This window comes from Harpia harpyja, chromosome 10 (assembly GCF_026419915.1).
Source record: "Harpia harpyja isolate bHarHar1 chromosome 10, bHarHar1 primary haplotype, whole genome shotgun sequence".
Classification (NCBI taxonomy): domain Eukaryota; kingdom Metazoa; phylum Chordata; class Aves; order Accipitriformes; family Accipitridae; genus Harpia; species Harpia harpyja.
The window spans coordinates 46876192-46897269 of record NC_068949.1 but is presented as its reverse complement, the minus strand read 5'-3'; the positions used below and the strand labels follow the sequence as shown (position 1 = coordinate 46897269).

Here is a 21078-nt window from a genome sequence, read left to right as displayed (position 1 = left end):
CCTGTTGTTCCAGTTGTACCTGCATTCCATGGCAGGGCTGTACATGCAGAAAAAGGGAAGTCCACTGTCTTACTGACTTCCAAAATGGCATAGCAGCCAACACTGAGACATTCGTAACCAGGTATCTCTACCAAATACTTAGACACTGGTTGTTTTTCTGACACAGAAGTATGTGTTATATCTTCTGGTCCAGGCAGAGACAGAATTTAAGTAGTACTATTCCCATAAGTAAGAAAGATGTTCATTTTGCTCCTTTGGTCTAGTCACAACTGTGCAATGGAGCAGCATCTATGTTTGTACCAGCATACTGGCTTCTGTGCTATTTTTATAGTTGTTTTTTTTTTTTCTCCTCCGACAGAGTTCATTAGTATTTGTCCTGAATGACATTGACTTTTATTCCATTTGAAAATACCTATTTAGCATTTTTTGGTTATTAGTATTGCAAGTACTGACATTAGAAACCTAAATGGTACGTATATTGAAATAAATTTGCACTGGAGTTCTACAAGCCTTTCTGCTTCTTCATCAGTATGATTCAAGGGACATGGCCTACATCTGTACTTAATCAAACAGGGCTATGTTGGCCAATATAATCTAATTGTTTGACATTTTTATAGCAATTCATTGAGACTGAAGAGAGATGACTACATTAATATCTTGATGCAGCTAGATAATAGCTGAGCTAAAACTGATGTGCCAAATTACTGAAAGGCTCTTAAATTCTCTTACAGATTTTAACTCTTTGTGACAAAGAAAAGGAAAGAGGCTTCAATATAAATGTAATAAAGAGAAAGAATAGTACAATTTATAATACAAAGTATTATAATAAAGAACATTATCATAAATTTTCTAAGAATCTTTTCTCCACTAATCATTTACAAATTATATTTCTCAATAATTGAGATGAGAATTATTGTTAATGTTCATGACTCTGTTTTCTTGGATAATCATTTTCACTGAGGTCAAAATTAAACAGAAGAGGTTTTAGCCGATGAATATGTATTTTATTCCTCTAGCTAGACTGTGAACAAACTTGTCTGCCCTGCATACATCTGTGGGAACAGTCAGGTTGGAATAGTGGTAGAGGAATATCATGGAGACTCAAAGCGTATGTGAGTGCTGGACCTACTTAGGCTTAGACAAGTCACCTCATCACACTGAAGGATCCCATCAAAACCCTGTCTCCTTTATAACTGTATTATTTGTTGTGAGAAAAGGTCTCCTCTGAGTGGGGTCACAGATACGCAGGTAAGAGCAAGCTGAAGGAGAACATCAGAAGTGTTTTATTTTGGGGGTTTTGGTCTGAGCCTGGAGAAGACGTGAATGGAAGAGCAAGCAGGAAACAAAGAAAAAGCAGGAATTAATATTGCAGCTAAAGCCAGAAACACGGAGAAATGTGTTTATCAAACTTGATTTGATTGATTGCTAGTTGCCTTTTTTCTTTCAGAGCCCTTGGCAATAGAGACTCAGTGTGGGCCGGACAAGGCCTTGTTACTCAAAAGTGGAAACACTGACAAGTGATTAAGTGCATTTTTGCCAAAAACCAAGGTAAAAATATTTGCAAAAGGAGCAACCCGATTATCATGAGATGCAAATGGATGAATTAGACGTTAATCTCCATCTCCCCTGACAAGTGATTAAGTGCATTTTTGCCAAAAACCAAGGTAAAAATATTTGCAAAAGGAGCAACCCGATTATCATGAGATGCAAATGGATGAATTAGACGTTAATCTCCATCTCCCCTACTTCAGAGCTATGCTGGAATGATCCTGCTTATGATGAACTTTTGGTAGAGCTGGGCCTTAGTAAGAATCTCTGCTCTTCTCCATGCCCTTTCACTTTGAGCAGGTAGTATCTCCTCTAGCAGTGCTCTGCAGTTACATGTGATTTTAGGGGAAACAAAATCTGCATATTAAGATATTTGTATCTTCAAAAAGCAGTAGCAAATCCCTAGAGAAGCTGTTGCCAGAGCAAGAACGTGAAAACTTTTTAAAGTGCACCAACACATCATTCACTGGCTAAGTCCTCACCTTCTTCCCTGCTAGTGGGTGGTGAGGTGAGCTGATCTTATGACATTGTAAAATGTACTCTTCCTCTAGATTTGAGGCTATGGAAAATAGCCTGGACAGTCTATTTTTAAACCTCAGCATTTTCTCTCTTACTGAAATAATTGATTTTGAAAGCTATTAAGCTATTTTGAAATCTTTTTTTTTTTTCCCCATGCCAAAATTCAGCCAGGAAATTGTTTTTGTTTCTCAAGGATATACACCCTTGAGAACAGATATATTTATTTATTTACCCACAAGAAAGTGCTGGCACAACTATAAATGCAGAGCAACTGTGGTGGGCCACTGCAGAAGACATTGTAACTAGGAGAGAGTGATTTCAAGCAGAATCTAGGCAGAGTTTAACCATAGCCCTTGGCTGTAGAGACCTGTATGTTAGCATGAGTGACCTGAGCACATGCCGTGACATTAGTATACGCTGCCCTTCTTAACAATACCACCTGTATGTGCTGCTTGTAAGAGCTCATTCCTATGGAGATGTGTAAGAGTGTAATGCTCTCAGTGAACCTTGGTGTGCCAGCTAGAAAGTTTGGCATTGTACAGATAGAAGATAGATAACTTTGTTCACTTAGAAGAATACCATAAAAATGTGAAGAACAACAAGGTCGGAACACCTCACCACAGATGGGATCTGGGCAGTGTGCCATGATCTAAAAGGAGGGACTCGTTCCATGCTGAAACAGCTGGGGTTCCCAGCATCAGAAGGGTCTTAAGATTACTATTACCTTTTCCATAATTTCCATTTTTTACTCAGTAAACCATTTAGCTAGCCTTGAGTGTCAGTGCCTTTCTTACTGTTATCCCGAAGGAACCAGCATGACCTCATAACACAACAGTAGCTCTTATGGCAACCATAATTTATATTCCAAAAAAATAAAAATGCTATTTCCATTATAAACAAGGAAATTGATGGATTAGTGCTGATGTTTTTAAGCAAAAACACAAAGTAATTATCCCCCAATGTCATGGAAGATTTATAGGAAGGGCAGTTATTTTGTCTAGGTTGCATCATTAAAATGTAATAAATGATCACAAAGCAGAAGAATGGTGTAGTGCTACATTGCTAATTTTGCAAACCGTAGGTAATGATATAAAACATTTTTTAGAAAAGGGATGTGATTTCTAGGCATACTCTTGGTGGCAAAACAAAAATTCAAGGACACAAGAGGCTGTTTATTAGTCCACAAGCAAGTGTGAGCACACTGACTGTGGCAGCATTCACACCTTATAGTCATGAAATCTTAAGATCTTCAAAACAATCCATTGCATAATTTACTTTTTGTATATGGTAAACTGTTCATGCTGTGCTCTTACCATATCATGCAAGAGGCGTCTCTTCAGTCACTGTGTGCAACTCAAAAAAAAAAAAAGAGCCTGCCCTCCACCCCTTTTTTTTTGCTTGTAATTCTAAAAAATTTTTATTGTGTAACATTGAAAGACTTAACAATGAACTTCTGGAAACTCTGTAACGCTTTGTGTCAGGGGTAATATTGTTTGGTTGGACTACTACCAATGCATCAAGGTGTTCACACGTTTTAAAAAGTACTCTCTGACTGACAGGCAGGAAAAAAAGATCCTCCTCCTGAAAAGCATTACTGAAGATATTTTAACATGTAAACTCCCACTGATTTTATTATTCCTTGTTTGTATCAAAGATGGGAACCTCTCACAGAGACAGCATCTCACTAGAGACAGGGAATGTTAATGCTGGAGAACTGGTAAACATTTACAAAAACCATTTGTTCCTATATCCAGAAGGTAGGAACCAATGCCTTGTTCAAGAAAATGGCTTTTCCCACAGTTATAGGCATACTCGTATTAATAAAGCAAACTAAATCTGGCTCTTAACAGAATATACCTGTGAGGACTTGAAAAATAACAGTGTTATGGACAGTGAGAAATATTGCTGACACCCTGTGTTTTATGAGAATGATTGATTAATTGTTGTTCAAAGTAGACTTTGCTTGATGGAAAGAAAACATTTGTGATGCCTCTGTGGTCCTATTAAGACTAATTAATTCCTTCTCCAAATGAAGTGAAGACTAATTAGACTCTAATATTAATTTCCTATTTGTCCAGAACCACCAATTTTCATATCACCCTGTTGCAGCCTACATTTTTATGTCTGTGCTTGCTGCATGTCACAGTGTTTGTCTAACAGGGTGGCAAAATGATATAACACAACCATAAATGTAATCTATTAAAGTGTGCTAGAGGGGCTAATGTGAAAGGAGTACAATTCAAATTTTAACAGTGGTAGTTAGGCCATGAGCTATATGTAGAATAAGACATGAACTGTTTCTCCATAAACTCTCAAAATAGAGCTTCACGCTAGGAACACAGGTTTAGATGATGAACCCCTGTGTGTCACTTAAGTCCTGCTCGGGTGTTTTCCAGTATATTTAATTAAATTATGAACTTCTCTGTTGAAAAGGAACTACTGATACCTTCATGCTAATCCCACTGCTCCTAACAGACTGTGAATGAATGCCTGCTTACCCCTGTTTCTCTCTTATGCTTTCTTTACCTCCTCAATTTCTTCTGCTTCTCTGCTTACTTCCCTTGACAGTGCAAAAATGGTTCTCTCCAGAAAGCTGCTGAGCACACTGCACCACCCCCAGCCATCACTTTGTGTCTTTGACACTCTTGAAAATCAGTATCACGTCATCTACCATGTTCTACTTCTGTGGCTCAGATTACACTCCCCTCTCTCAGGCTTTCATGTGTTCCACCCTGATAAATTGATTCTCAACAAATGTCTGTTAACATCTATAAACCTAGCTCTCCAGAATATGTTTCCCACTTGGTTTTGTGGTACTGATTACATCCTCCATCCTAACATCCTGCACTGCATCTCACTCTACTAAACATTGTTTTCTTTATGATATAACTCCTTGACCAGTCACTCAGGGCATGAGACTTTCTCCTTATCTCACCATCCTCTAAGTTCAATCCACTTTTTCCTGCATAACCTAAACAATTGCCTTCACTCCTGTGGATTCCTCTACTATTTTTACTAATAGCATGCAAATCTAGCTTTTTATTTCTAATGTGTCTCCATCCCTCCTAGGCCTGTGTCTTAGCCAGTCTCTGTTTCTGAATGTTTCACAATTATTTTCAAAGCTGTGTGTCCAAAACTGTATGTGTGATCATCGATTCTGAGATTTGCGTGGCTGCTACTCTTTCTTCCTCCCACAATCCTGTTATCATCAATGACAAAACTGTCTCCTCTGACCTGGGGAACCATCTTTGTTCCACTTTGGCACAAATATTCTGGCCATGTCTGAAATTATTATTATTTCTAATCTCATTTTTTCTTCTGGCCACTACTACTATGTTGCCTTATCTCATGTAATCATACCCTCTATTTTATATTAGCCATACCTCTTTGATGTCCACAATACCTATTGCAGTGCATATAGAAGTTTCTTGTCTTCACAAGCAAGAGTCTCCATAATTCCGTCCTAACTACTCCTCATTTGTTGTTACTCGGGTCACTGAGTTCAAGTGTTACCATCTTTAACAAATATTTAATTTGCTTTTTCATAATTATCTATTGTCTTCTTCGGTGCCTTTTTGGATCTGTGCAATGCTTCTCTAAATTTGAGTTGACAGTGAAGTCTGCAAACACTTTTTATCTCCTGTATGTCTAAATACTACTGTCACACCTTTAATTAATGATCTGAATAACAGCAGAACAGTTGAGTGCAAACAGTAAGAAAGTGGTTAAAATGCCCTTTCATTTTAAAAACTAACACCTTGACAAAGACTTCTCCATGAAAAGAATACTGCCAGCACTTTACTGTTATCCAGAGAACAGCAACAATTTGAAGCTTCTAATAATGTATAGGAAAATGGTGTGTGTATGTGTGTGTGTGTCCATGTTTTCTTATTATCTTCCAACTTTAGTAACCAAAAAGTGCAGAAAAATGCTGCAGTTTCTAAACAAATTTTTAATAAATCTTCTTCTAAAAGTCACTCCCTGAAAGTTATCTCAAAACTGTTTCCCATGAAAAAAATGTATATGATGACAATTGTTTTTGCACAGAAAAAAAAATAATCACTTCAGAACTTTTGACTATGAAAGTATTCAGGTGGCTGTTGCAGGAGCACTGCAGGTGGACAGGCACAGTGGACTCCTGTACCTGACTTGGGGAGAAAAATCTTGCCTTCTCTTTCTAGCACTTGCTTATGATGAGGCAAAAGGAAGCAGGTTAATGTCATGACTTCACAGTGTATTCCTATATGTTGTCTCATTCTGAGGATTCCTGTTTTGTTCCTGGTGTGCTGTAGTTCTCCCTTTTCTTCATAAAAAAGCTAAGGTTATTTGTCTGCTCTGTGGCTGAAATGTGAGCACTGCCCTAAAGATCCTCTATGAATACACTTCCTTATAATGTTTTGAGTGCAGTAATTCAAAGCCTGATGTCAGACTATCCACCCCACCACGCACAATGGTAATGTGACCTATGGCTAACCTCGCACTTGCTATTAGTCTATTAAGTGGGTGTGTTTCCATTCTTGTTAGTTGGAGACACTGTCTTTGACTATCTTTACAAACTGGTGTCCTCAATTAATTTATAGATGCAAACCAAGTTTTCCTTGGTGAAATAGTTTAAAAGGCTCACCAGTACCACTTCATCATGAGTGACTTTTATTGAAGATGTTATAGCCAGTTATCAGATGGTGGATCTCATTTTAACTTGCTATTTTCTAAGGTTTTCCATGCATTTTTACATTGTGTTTTTCTTTGCCGTTACTTAAGTTTTGATGCTTTATTTTGTACTACAGTGCTGTACTCTACATATCCTCACCTTCTCAGGAGATAAAATAATTCTGTTGCTTTTAATTAAATACTAACACGTCTGCCAATTCTTCATGATTTAATACATCCAGCACCATTAACATGTGATTAACCTAGGTCAACATATCCTTGAAAGAGAAAATCTGAGTCTTAATGCAAGAATTTTTGCTTTCAAATCATACCTCACTAACAGACTAATGAGCACAAAAATATGCATACCAATAATAATCGAATACCTTACCCTTCCTGTCTCATAATATTTCCAAAACATTTGAGGCATATATATCTATTCACTTTTCTGATCTAGATCCTGCAGGATTAATGGTAAAGAATATGAATCATGAAAGGATGTGGCTGTCAGAATGAGGTTCGTAGTTTGGGTTTAAGATTGAGCACTGCAAAAGTTCAAGCCCACTGAAGCCAAAATTATACTGTAAAAGACAATCACCTCATGAAATTTTGTGAGATGAATATGAAGACCATAGATGTCTTGCATGAATTCTCACATGTGCAGCTCATGATGTTATTTGTGGAGTAACTCCCCGCTTTGGATCTTACCATTCTAAAAAGAAATCAGGGCATTTGAATCTGAACAATCCTTCTACTCAGAAAATATAAAAAGCATAAAATTCAAATTAATTTTGAGTCCAGGATGAGTTAAGTGGAAGATCACAGTGTATAAAAATTGCTTATTAAAAATTAGGTTTTTAAAATGTTACAAATTACTCCTTTATGTCTTGCAACTAAATTTCTCTAACAAAGGGAATTGTCAAATAGCTACACAGCTTGACACCTCCAGCATAAAGGGTGGTGAGACCCGGCCAACATAGTCATGGATACCCTTTGTGGAAAAGGTTAAAAGGTATTCCAACAACATGAGATTCCTACAGCACCCACTGGCTTGCACCATTAAAGATAGGATGGTAGAGTTAACCAGACTGCCTAAAGAAAGGGAGCCCCTGGATGCTCCCAGGTATTACTTGCTGAGCAGTGCCTTCTTCCTGATGCCTTGCCCCTTGCTGGAGACCACATCTGTGACTTGTAGTGTCTGGCATGGCAGCAGCTATGACTGGGCAAGGAAACCTCACCATGATGCAGATACCTCTTCCGGAGCAATGGTATAGGTACCCATCCTGCCCTCCTCACATTTGCTCATTCACTCCAGTGAGTAGCTCCACTTCATGTCAGTCCTGCTTTCCAGCCTTGCAGTCACTGTGCCTGGTCTCCAACCACAGGAGCTAGCCAGCACTTCATGTGCACGTCAGTCCCTGTATGGTCAACCACCATTGCTTCCTAACTTCTCCTGTTCTTCTGCAAAGAACACATGTTGTAGAAAAGGTCCAAAGAATTGTCTCATGCTTTTATAAGATGCAAAACAAAGAGCATGACTGGGTCCTTTGCACTCATAGCTGTCCCAGGAGAGCAATGGGAAGTTGCGTAAAGTGGAAAAAGAGCAGGGCCAAAGAAATTGACCCCTTAGAGTGTTAAGGGAAAGCTTTACAGAAATATGCTTGCTGAAAGGATCACATTTCACCTATGCACTTATAAAGGATCTTTTAACAGAAAGATCTTACTTAATAATTCTTACATATCTGATGAAAAAGAAAATCATTATTATCGTATTAGCTGTTACCTAAAGCAGGTATGCATAGTTACCTAGTATAACATAGTTTGTCTTGGGTGTCAGATACACTATTGCCTGAAGCAGGCTACCCTTCCTCCCCTCACCAAGCTCCACTTTGCCTTCAGAAATGAGGGCTGCAGACAGTGGGACCCCCGCTCCCCAAACACATCCCCACGAGAAGGCTGGTGACAGGGAGGAGGAGTGAAGAGCTCATGCTTTCTCCCTCATGTTACTGTCATTGCTGCTTTGGTGTTTAGATTGCCTTCACAGAGCTAAAGCAAAATGCATCAGAACGCCAGGGCTGTGCAGAAATATGGGGGGTGAATTATTCTGTACGTCCATCGGTGTGAACGCTGCAAGGGGACATGAGCAGGAACGGGTGGCCAAGCAGTCCATGTGAGCATCCCAAGGCCAGAGTGGCTGCAGGGCCACGCTGCCCATGCCTGTCCCTCCAGTCCTGGCAGGGAGCTGCAGCTTTTGTCTCCTCTTGAGCATGAGAATTGTAAAGAAGTCAGCCTTTGCAAGATACCACGGTTTCAGGATGTTTCATACTGTGTTTCTGTGTTACCTCCCTGATCCACCAACATCCCCATCTGCTGCAGGAATGGTTCTTGACTTCCAACTCAGTAACATACTGCTCTGGGCCAAGGTTTGATCACAGATACCTCAGGTAGCCTGTCATTCCTTTTCAGGGCAATATAGTTTTTCAAACTGTAACTTAACAAAATAAAAAGAGAAGAAAAATCTGGTAGAAACAAAATGTCTTTATTCTGTGTTAAGAAATCATAGTTTTTTTGAAGTAAAACTGAACACTGGGTGATTCATTCTGTATCACATTTCTATTGCTAAGGCCTGTACAGTATGTAGCTAGTGTTGCTTCTCTATACCACTATGGAGCAACATTTGTTTCAACTGGCACTGTATTAATGTCTTATCTAGAAATAATGGTTTTCCATACTAAAGCATTTAAATATAGTCAGCTGTTGCCTTTTCTTCTAAAATGCATTCAATTAAGTATAGAACTTGTATAGGATTCAAAATCTGATATGCCAGGTCTTAACGACATTTCATAGAATGTTCATCAAAGTCTGTTTAAAACAGAAGTCTGTCTTTATTACACTGATGGCCTAGTTTGGTTTTGCATGTGCCTAAGTGACATTCCACTAAAGCTAAGTATATTGCTGCACGTCATTGTGTGAATTAAATGTATGAGATGGAATACAGCCATGGAATGCTGGCAATTTCTGTTCTTTTTGACTGTTTACAGAGTGTGTTTTATGTTGCACTCCTTGCTTCTGATATCAAAGGTGTAATAACAAGTTAATGATTTATGCCAGGATCAGTAGCTCAATTAAAAGTAGTGAGAATGTGACTTAGGGAGAAACAGGAACTTAAGGACTGAAGGGACAGAGACACAACTGCTCCTCAAAGGAGACCAGCAGTGTGGTGCCACTGGCTGCTGCAAGTTGCCTACTGGGCTAGGAAGTTGTTTATGCTTTCTGAAGAGGCATGCCCTAGCTCAGAAGTGAGAAAAGTAAAAATGTGCAAATGGAAATACAGACATCCAACATGCTCCAATGTAATGTGGCCCAGAACCTACATAATATTTGTATTCTCTAACCACTGATTTCTGAAAATCGTAATTGTTAAGCAACAGAAATAATAGTCACTTGGAGCTACATAGTCTCAAGAACATGACAGATCTTAGCTCTGCACAGTGCAGGCACATACAGGGAAAAACTTCTCTCCCACAAAGCTCAGCTTCACAACTCTAACTGGCCCTTTCTCCAGCATTCCTGCACAGCTGTACTTTCCTTTACCCCACTAACTCCTCTTCTAAAGTTGAGTTAATAGAATAGTTCAGCTGGAAGGGACCTACAACGTTCATCTAGTCCAAATTAATGTACTTCAAAAGTTGCCACGAGCACAGAAGATTTTTCTTGACAAAGAGGGAAGGCAGAGAGAGGATATGAACAGCTCTTGATAGGGCCTGTTTTAATAAAATAGTGCTTGGGAGTCTGGATGCCTTGTCCAAGCTGCTGGAGACTTTAGTGGCCCAGATGAGATTCTCATCAAGGACAGGCATAAGTGCAGAAGCCTCTGGCTTTCTCTGCTTTTTTAGGGAAAATACTCAAACAAACAAAAAAAACCCTCAGACCTGTTCCTCCCTGAACCTCCACTGGCTGAAATTGAGTCAGCTGTGTGCTATATATTATTTATTTGTCCATTAGCATATAGAAGCCATGTGCCACTTCATGTTTTTGTCCAGCTGACCAAGGAGCCATCATCAGCGTAAAACTCTCCTATCCTTACTGTGTTACATGCCAGCATAGCAACATTGGATTCCCCTGATGTTATTTTCAGGAGCAAGCAGGCTGTGGATTGGGAAGAGGAATGCAGTGGAGGAAGGGACTCACCTTATGGCTGGGTGTTTGGCTGCAACTGCAGAGCCAAGAAACTCTTACATGCACTCAGGAGCCTGGAATCTCAAAAGCCGGTGTCCACAGGAGCATAATGTCCCCACTGACAACATTATTGTATTAAGTGATGGTAACAAGGAAATATGCTGTAGCACTGCATTAATTATCTCCCACCCTACATGGGACAGATTTTGTTTTCTGAAGCTGCCAACTCAGCAAAAGATCGGCAATTTCTGTGTTCATCTCCGGTTTTCCTCTTAGAAATGGTGCTACATACTGCCATGGTGGACATCTCACTGCCTCTTTTGTCCTGGGTTATCATTGCTCGCTCTGAAGTCGGGTTCATGCTGGACTCTGCAGTTTCTATGGCACTGCAGCTGAACATTTGAATCAGACACTTCCTGAACTAGAAAGTTGAAAAACAGGAGATCAATCAAAAGACATAAGGAATTTTAAAATATCTCTATAAAGCAGTCTTTGTCTTAGCTAAAACTCTTGGAAATTCATGAGTCAGTTGGGAATATAAAGAAATAGCCTCATAAAATATATTTGCCTGTGCCACCATGAAGAACTCTAAAACTGAGACATAATAACATTCTAAAAAGATCCAGACTACTGGAAAATCTTATTCTAAAAAACAATTTTCCTCTTCTGCTTGTTACTAACCACATCTAATGGACAGAACTGGTTATTTCTCCAGGCTCATGAGCTGTTTTCATATGCGAATACCCAGCTATTCAAAGATGGTTTGTTTCCATCTTGTTCATATCCATGAACAGGGTAAGACCAGCATACATCTGCCATGCATTGGGAGATCAGGGTACTGTCCATAGGATGAGAGACAAGCAACAGCTCTCTCTGCAGGACTGAATTAATAAATTTATTAATCACCTCTTAGTCCACAGTCACTTTAGTATTTTTCTTCTTTTCACTTATATGCTTATACTCTGCTTGACACCACCACTCTTAGTAGCTACATTCATTGCATAAATCTACTCAAGTTTATTACCATGCCTGTTACCACAGTGAACACATATCACTCTGGTTCATCCCCTTGTCAATTCTTCTTCTCTGCGTCCAATCCTCTGCCCCCATTCCAGAGAAGAAAGCTCCCTGTCCCATAGGCATATGCAATGCTTCTACCCTCCCTGTACATACAACCACAAATGCAGCATTTCCCCTGACACAAATACAAGCTATTGAAAACTTCCACCCCACCTCAAAGTCAACTTACTGGTGTTGCATTCCTAAAGAATTATACAAATGCACTGGCACAGTCTTGAAAATAGAATTTTCATACAGAAAACTAACTGATATTCACTAAGGGCTGATTTTCCTTTATAATATCTAAACCTAATAATTATTAACATTCTTATTTTAATAATGCACAGAGGCTTATGCTATCTTCCAGTACGTAGATATAGAGTGATTTTTTTTTTTTTTTTTTAGTTCTAAATGCTGGATATTGCAATGCTAGTTAAGTAACATGTAGGTAGATAGAAATAATTCATTATGAAGCAAGACAAAATAACAAAATATGAGTGTTAAAGACACTTTGAGAGCATACAGTACCTGTTTGTTCATAAAGACATAAATTATTGGATTATAAACAGTGGCTGTTTTGGAAAAGAAAGCTGGAACTGCTGCCAGACAAGGATCCAGCTCAATGGAGGGGCATGCAGTGACTAGGATAGAAAAGGCGGCGTATGGCGTCCAGCAGATTAGAAAGGCAATGATCATAACAACAACCATTCTAGTCACTTGTCTTTCAGGTTTCCTGGTACTTCCCAGCCTGCCTTGCGTATCTGACACCTTTAAAGAAAAGATAGAAGATTCTAGAAAACAAACAACAAGGCCTCCAACCAGTGAATTTAGTGAGCAGGCTAATAATCTGCCACACTAGAAGGAAAGACCTGCTCTTCTTGAGTATGAGAGTACATCAGGATGCTGTTACTGGACCACAGGGTGTCAATGTTGTTGCTGAGGGACATGAATTACTGTATACTGTCATTATTAATTTTTCCTTTGCTTAAGTATCTTTATATTTTTATTGTCAAAGCGAGAGCAAAAAGCAATTACTAGGGCAATCTCTGTGTAGAAATCTAATTGCAGTCAGGCATGACTGCAGCCTGTAGAGACACTCCCAAGCTCGCTTCAGCCAAGTCACGAGGAGTGAAGCAATGGCACAGGTTTGCTGTCCAGCCTCACAAAAGTTAATCTAGCTCAGGTAACTTCATGGGTGCTGCAGCAGCCCACCCCGAGGCAGTGCAGAAATACCCTTACATCCGTGAGAAAATTAATCCTAATGATTTTAGTCAAATCAGAGACAAGATTTGGCCTCTATTTAGAATGCCTTATGCAGAATACAATGACTCTGACAGAATGAGCGACTGGTGGTATCTGATAACGATAAGTTACTTCTAAAAGTATGAAACTGAAATTAGGCCTACATTTTTGGGTGATACAAATTGCCATACATCACTAACTTCAACAGAGCTACCTCGGCTTACAGCAGCTCTGGATCTGCACAAAGCCTAATAAAGCTAGACTTTCTGGCTTGCAGGAAAGCTGACTAGAGAACATTTTGTCTATACTGGTAGGAGCAGTATCCCTTTCTTCCCCTTTTCTGGTCTTTTTGTGAAATACATTTGCTGCTGTTCTGATAAACCAGTTTGTGTACAGCGAAATATAACGAAAAGCACAATTCCATAACAAGGCAAATATGAGAAGCCAATACAGCTTTGAACCAGCCTTACAGCCAACCAACTTTAATCTTACCTACAAAACTGGCTTCTGCACCAGTCGGCCCAAGCACAGCATTGTCTTTATGAGATCTTTTTACAAGTCTCAGCAGTTTCAGATTTCTTCCAAGTTCTCATTCAGGCCACTGCCAGGGGCTAGCTTTAAGTAAAAGCTCTTGCCTTGGACCACAGACTTTTCTCTGCTGGAAACTTGGAAAGACAGGCTCATGGCTGCTGTGGTCAGCATCAGCAGAGGGGAAATAACCCCAGGCAAGGTGGTGCAGGAAAGGAGGCTGAGCTGTCCCTCTCCCCCTCCAGCACCTGAGCCCCAACCTGCTCCCGAGGCCTCACACCAAGCTGGTCTCGCCAGCCCTCTCCTGCTGCCTCTTCTTGGTGCACCTGAGCCCTGGCCAGCCTCTAGCCACCACATCCACAGGGTGTAAAAATTCAGCTTTGGCTAACTGTTTGCGAAGTTTTCAGTCAACTCCCAATCTACCCCTGCCATTATGGCTACCCACAGTAACTGCAACAGTTCAACTGAAGGCATGATCATGACTTAATTACTGAAAAAGGCGGCCATCTTGGTGAGTCATAAGCAGATAGTGAGCCTGAATTCAAGCACTTTCTTTTTCATGCAGCCTTTGCAGACAACTAGGTGTCCAATATAGGTGTTAGACAGCACTCTGCTGTGGCTGTGCAAAGTCCTTGCCATGGGTGAAGTTTAGACCAGACTAATCAGCAGCGACCAGGAGAGTCTGTCAAGCTCTGTAGTGCTTTATGGCCTTCACCAGAAGAGCATCTATGATCTAATGACACCAGAATGAAAGTGGGATTGGGGCATTTAGCAGGAATGCTCCCCCTCTTGTCCTCATTGATCATGCATCTTAGGCAGAGATGTTGATACAGAGATTATGTGATGTCAAACAGTGTCTTTCTGGGAAACATCCTTGTTCTGTTTCTGATGACTTAGTGAAACAAGGCACTGTTAACGTAATGTTAGCATACATGGGAAGTAACTAATGATAACTCTGTGTGGCTCTAGAAAAACCTGATGCCAGATCTTGCAATAATACATGCTAATAAAGTAAGAATTTTTGGTGTAATATGGCCTTTTAGCTTTCCACAGTAATGTTAGAACTGAAAGGAGACATTTCCCCTAATAACTCTTGCACTGCACTCAGATAATTTTAACATAGTTAGTACTTACAGAGGTATAGAAACACCTCCTGGGGAGGGAGGTGTCCTTACCCCTGTAGAAAGTTGTATTTTATGTCATTCTTTAACAAACAATAAATACAACAACAATAATAATAATGAATTGTCATAATACCTACAAGTTCTTAGGCATCAATGAAGGCAGTGTTAGGTGCTGAGCAAAGCTAAGATATTCCCTGTCAATATATGACATTTCTACAGCATTTTTTCATATACACTGTACCTACAAAGAGAGCAGCCCAGCCTCCCTTTCAGCAGAAGTGCCGTCACTTTGGGGAAGGGACATAATCTCCTGGATTGTGCTTTTGACTGTTTTGTCTTTGTCTTGTATCAGCCTGGCCTTTTTCTCACCTATGGCTTTTTGTGGATGGCAGTAGATTCCTTTCTAAATCTGAGAACATAAAACTGATACGGAACCATATACTGGTGCTTTATCTTACAAACAAAGGAATACTGCCACAATAATTTATCTCCATTGTAAACTGTTAATTAGAGCTTTTCCTAAAGATTGATTTCTTTCATGAGTTTTGCAGTTGTAGTGAAAGCTAGTCCTGGCATTGTAAAGCTGGGGTCACAGGGACTGAGGGACCAGCAGACTTTACTAAGACAAAATAATGCCACTCATGACCAAGTCCACACTGTGGCAGCCGTGGGACATGGCAGTCAAAATCTGGGAAGAGGGTTGGTTGGGAACATCAAGACCCCAGTTCTGGTGCCTGGGTCTCTGTTCACTGTAGTCAGATTTTTAAAAATTGGTTTAGTTGTGAGATATAGCTTTATGGCAATTCATTATAAATTTACAGAATATATTGCAGGCAGTTGGCTTTTGTACACTAGACTGTGTTTTAAGCTGTTATAAGTAACAGAGGCCAACTCAGACAGTTATATCTCTCTGTAAAAGCCAGAGGCAAGGACTGGCACAAGCCAGATGGCTACGGCTAAATCGTTTGTGATGAGGTGCCCTGAGGCCACCCCAACGTTTCCTGGCTGTGCAGTCTGCCAGGTCACTGAGCTGCAAGGGGAGTGTGAAACACACAACTTATTGAGAAGTGTGATTTTTTTTTTTTTTATGTTACTGCTCTTCTTTCTAGATAACGGATAGAGGAGTGAGAAAGACAGCCGAGCGAGATCACACCACAGTGGCTCCAGGCCAATGCTGGGACCCACTACGTGGCACAGATCGGTCTTCCAGAAGACATCCTGACCTGACCCAAATGGCAAGATGGACTGTTCACCGGCTTCTGCTGTGACCAATGGTGGCGTTTTCCTTCATTGCCTCCCTTGTTCCTTATCTCACCTGCTTTGTTTTTAACTTGCAGCCTCTGAAGTGGCTGTCCCAGAGGAAGGAAATGGCCCTTTTGTGCACCTCCTGAAACATCGGAGTAGCACATTAGCCACCGCTCTGGCAGACCCATGACAGTGCTGGATGCTTGGCAAGGGGTCCCCTCTCCTTCACACCCCCTCTGTTGGGTTGCCATCCCTCCCTTCAGGCCAGGCCACCCCACGGGCTCTCCCTCCTAAGGGTGGCCTCTTCCCATCCCTGCAGGGCCCATGCCGTGACCGCCAGCCCGCAGGGAGGGACACCTGCCACCCGCCGCGCCTGCCCGCACTGGAGGTGCCCCTGGCAGGAGCGGGAGCCCCGAAGGGTGGCTGCTCTGGGGTGGCTGTCCCCCCTCCAAGCCAAGCGGCAGAGCTGCTTCCCCAAGGCAGCAGCGAGAGGGCTGCATCAGCAGCGTGGAGGTCTGCCCCCCCCACTCTCTCTCCGCTCCATTTCCTCTGCAGGTAGGTTAGGACAGGGTAAAATAAAATACTAATAAAAGTTCTGGATATTCAGAATAACAGAACCATAGTTTTACAAGTTATGTTAGGAGAGCCTGCGTCGTCAACAACGATTTTCTTCAAGCATCTCCGTATGTTGTAATTCACGTCCCCCGCCCTCGCACCAACAGACACCGTGCCATCTCACCAGGAGCGCTGTGAGCAGCAATGCACCTGTGCTGCAGTTCACATTCAACCTGGGAAACTTCTTGTATTTAATACTGAAATCAACCTCTCCCAGCCATTTAACCTTCTCTCCCCTAAATGCATCCTGGAGGAAATCAAGAAAAATCCATCCAGAGGAATCAAAATGTTACCTGAAGTACGCATGTTCCAATCTGTATTTTCTAATGAAAATATTTTTTGCATTTCCCTTCTGTTTTGTTTTACTTAGAGAAAATGACACTCAGAATAAATATAAGCATTTGACTATCTCAAATACTTTAAAAACATCAGTAAACTGAAGAAATTTACTGAATTTATTACCGAAGCAATCAGACAAGGCAGCTTTGCAGTGAATAGAAATAACAATATTGTCCCAAAATATTGTCCCCAAATCCTGTCCCAAATAGGAATTTTCCTATTCTATTGTCTTATTTTTCACTTTTTGCAAATTCTCTTTCAGATCGCGTCAACATAATCATTAAATAAAATTCAAAAGTATTTCTCAATTCTTTTAAATGTTCCCGGACAATCTAGTATTTTATTTACTAAACAGCATTACATTATTTACAAACGCTACATCTTATTCTGCATGTAAGTGTTATAGAGTATTAGCCAGCACTCTTAAAATTTACAGATGCAGTCATTTTAAGCAAAATTCTGATTTACCTGGTTTGAGTCTTAAGAAACATCACTGAATTGAATTACAATTGTAAATAAACCAATACTGGGTCATTCAGTTTCTTTATTTATGAGGCAGACATTCTTTCATTTGTATGATGTTTGGCTAATGAGATGTACTGATAAGTGATGCAAACTGCACACTTTGAAAAGTAATTTCTAACCATAGCATGAATTTCTGTGTGTAAGGATAATTATATAACAATGGATGATAACTGAGTGCATTTGCTGCCTGGAAATTTGATCTCCTTATGTCTGATCTTTACAGAAAATCGAACACAAAAATTCTAAATGTTTGCATACATACACATTTAAAAAGTTTACCGATAAGTGCTTTTTCTTACCTTTCTTAGCTTCCACATCAGTTTTCCATAGGATACCAAAATCACCAATAAAGGCACTATAAAACAGGTGGTGAAGAATGCAATAATGTATGTATGGTCAGTATAAGCTCCCGAGTACCTGTAAACACACAAAATACAGTGTGTATGTATTACTAATTTGTGTTCTTATTATTTTCTGGAAGTATTAATTTTGCTCTTCAAAGCTGTCACTAGTATTTTTGTCAACTGTTTTTATTCAAAGGGCCCCTTTACAACTCTAGTCATATCACCAGATGGAGCCCTGGGCTAGCTCCCTGGCCGTGGGCTAGGACAGGATCCTATGACCATAGGCACAGTATCATAGAACTGTGGGACAGTTCAGGTGGGAAGGGACATGTAGTCCAACCTCATGCTCAAAGTGGAGTCTGTTATGGGGTCAGACCAGTTGCTCAGGGCTTTGTCTAGTCTTCTGAAAAATCTCTCTTTGTCCTCTTTGAATCCTGACAGAAAGGACAAGGTATAGGATGGTTATTTTCATTAGAGATGGACGCTCCTCCCTTTAGAATTCTTTTTTTTTAAATCTATTCTTGGCAAATTTTGCTCAGTTTTGTTCCAACTTTCTTTACACCCATTTTTGCAGAGATGTACACCATGTTTAAACCTTTCCTTTAAATTCCTGCCCCTGAGATGTCCTGAGCTGCAAGTTTCATTTCTTTACCATACTCTGCAAGAGTGGTCTTACCAGTTAGGCTCACAAGTAGTTCCAATCTTACTGGTGGTGTAACTGCTCCAACCCAGTGTTGGTGGAATGGTCCAAATGAAGGAAAAGGTCCACACAAAGGCAATACCTAGGGCTGCATGCTTCCCCCTCAAGCGCATATTTCCCAATGGGCGACAGATCACAATGTACCGCTCAAAAGCCAACAGAGCAAGAGACCAGAGAGCAACAATGCCTACAGTAAGAAAACACAGTCAGCATCAAAAATTGGGTAGATTCACTGAAAAGCAAACACCAGCCCACATAACAAAATCAGAGAAATGTTTAGGTTGAAAGGCATCTCTGGAAGTCATCTAGTTCAACATCACCCCCTGCTCAAGCACAGTCCATACAGCAGGTTGTCTAGGACCAACTCCAGCTGGATTTTGAATAACTCCACAGGTAGAGACTCCACAACCCCTCAGGGCAACCTGTTCCACTGTTTGACCACCCACTACATCAGACACCTCTTTCACCAACCCAAGTTATGAAGATGTGCAATTTATGTGCCTTATTCTAATATTTATTAAGAGCACAAGATTTTCATATTTGTCTAGTTTGTCAGTCTACAGTCTACAGTATAAGAACTACAAAACCAAGCAGCTAATCGGGCCATTTGACTGATGATGACTTCTTTTTTTCATTCGGTTCTACTCTGAAAAGCTGCAAATTATGTGTAGCTTCCAAATCAAGAAATTAAGATATATCTTCAAAATACTATCTTTGCAAGAAATGTCATATTTCAGACTGTCATAAAACTCTAACCTACAGACAGCTGCCCACAACATTGAATTATCAGTTTATTAGGCATGTATCACCTGGTTGGCCACCAAAATCTTGAAATAGCCTGATCTTTCTCTATAGGACATGGCTTACATGCCACGAACTGATTTAGTAGTGTCCCTCACGGACATTCCCTCTGTGTGTAGCTTAATCAGGCTGAGAGCAGCTGTAGGACTCCTTTTCGGGCTGAGGATCAGCAATGTGTTTGATTTAGAGCAGTGAGAAGAGTTAGAAGGCTGTCTTTACTATGCAGCTTCAGAAATAGGAACAGGGAAGCAGGAATTAATGTCTATCTCAAGTAAGAAGGTGTCCCATTTTAAACTAATTTCCCATTTATTCTGCAGAGGTGTATATACACAGGGAACTATGTGGTGAGGATTCTCCCTTTTAGAGTATTTCTAATACTTTTTTGTGCAGTTAGTAAAACAAAGCCAAGAAAAAGAAGCACAAAAAGATGTCAGTGTGTGGCGTGACTGTTACAGGTGTGCCACGGTTCCTCAGAACCACTGCAGGGTAGCTAACATAAGATGTTTCCATGCTCTGATATTTTCAAATATGACAGTTTTAGAGCAGCCACTCACTCTTTTCCTCTCTCTATTTATCCATATATGCACTGACCTAAATACAAAACTTTAAAATAGCTACACATAGTGAATTTTTTCCTGACATTGTTTTACCAAAAAACTCACAATGCTGTTATTCTATTAGCAAGCCTTTTCTCATTATATTAAACATATTCAATGATCAGTACACATGTGACAAGTCACTGCTATATGACAGATATAGTGAAACATGTTATTCACTCACACGAGATCCACTACAGAATATATGTAACTGGGGAAGGAACCAGTGAGTTCAAAGGCATGCAAAGTCAGTGACTTGGGAAGCTGCAGGATAGCTAGTAGAGTACACTGGAGGAAGTTGAAGGAAAAGAACATACAACTACAAACAAAATCAAGCTTACCAAAAAATGTGACAGCAAATCCTTCCAGTACACAAGCCCAGTATCCCATATAAAAATAACCTTTTAGATTTGTTAAAAAGCTGATGGTGCCACCAGTCAGGGAGACCAGGAAATCAGCCACAGACAAATTGACTATAACATAATTGACAGGTTGTCTCAATTGCTTGAACTTAGAAGTTACCAGGATTACAGCCAGGTTCTCAGCAAGTGACAGGGAGGTCACCACCAACATTACTGCTGCCAGAAGGCTGAAGTGCCAGGGCTGGATGGAGTGCAAGGGATGACGGAAGGGATCCCATCTGGCAGGACCGGAGGAACTGGACAACAGCGACTGATTTTCAGGTGCTCTGAGTGCATCCATTTTTTCTCTCTCACTAGCAAAAATAATACTGTATAATGCTGGAGTTTCTAATCTGTCAATAATATTCAGGATTAAAAGGAGAAATTTGCTGTCTCCAACAGAAGTGTGAACAAACTCTCCATGCTTCTGCTTTCCAGTAATTGTCCAGGAAACAAAGTCTGGGTCAGAGGACAGTTTAGTGCTGTGCAGTGAATGTGGGAACAGGGATGAGCAAGAAAATCTCTTAGAGTAACTTCTGCCCCTCTCCGCCAGTAGTGTCCTGCCTTTATCCTGCTGCAGGCGTATTTTTTTTCTGTAATAAAACCCAGCATAGAAGCTGCAGGTTTCCTCCTTCTGCAGCAGCCAACAGCAGTGCTGAAATA

At 40.4% G+C, this 21078-nt stretch overlaps 1 protein-coding gene across 1 annotated transcript; it reads right to left on the bottom strand.

The window, feature by feature from the left end:
* Positions 1-9316: 9316 nt before the first annotated feature.
* Positions 9317-20716, bottom strand: LOC128147485 (vertebrate ancient opsin-like). The gene is made up of 5 exons (XM_052800096.1): positions 20356-20716; positions 18594-18804; positions 17873-17990; positions 12484-12723; positions 9317-11317 (listed from the first exon to the last, which is right to left on the bottom strand). Exons 1-5 carry the CDS (start codon positions 20714-20716, stop codon positions 11087-11089), a joined length of 1161 nt encoding a protein of 386 aa, XP_052656056.1. The 3' UTR covers positions 9317-11086.
* Positions 20717-21078: the final 362 nt, after the last annotated feature.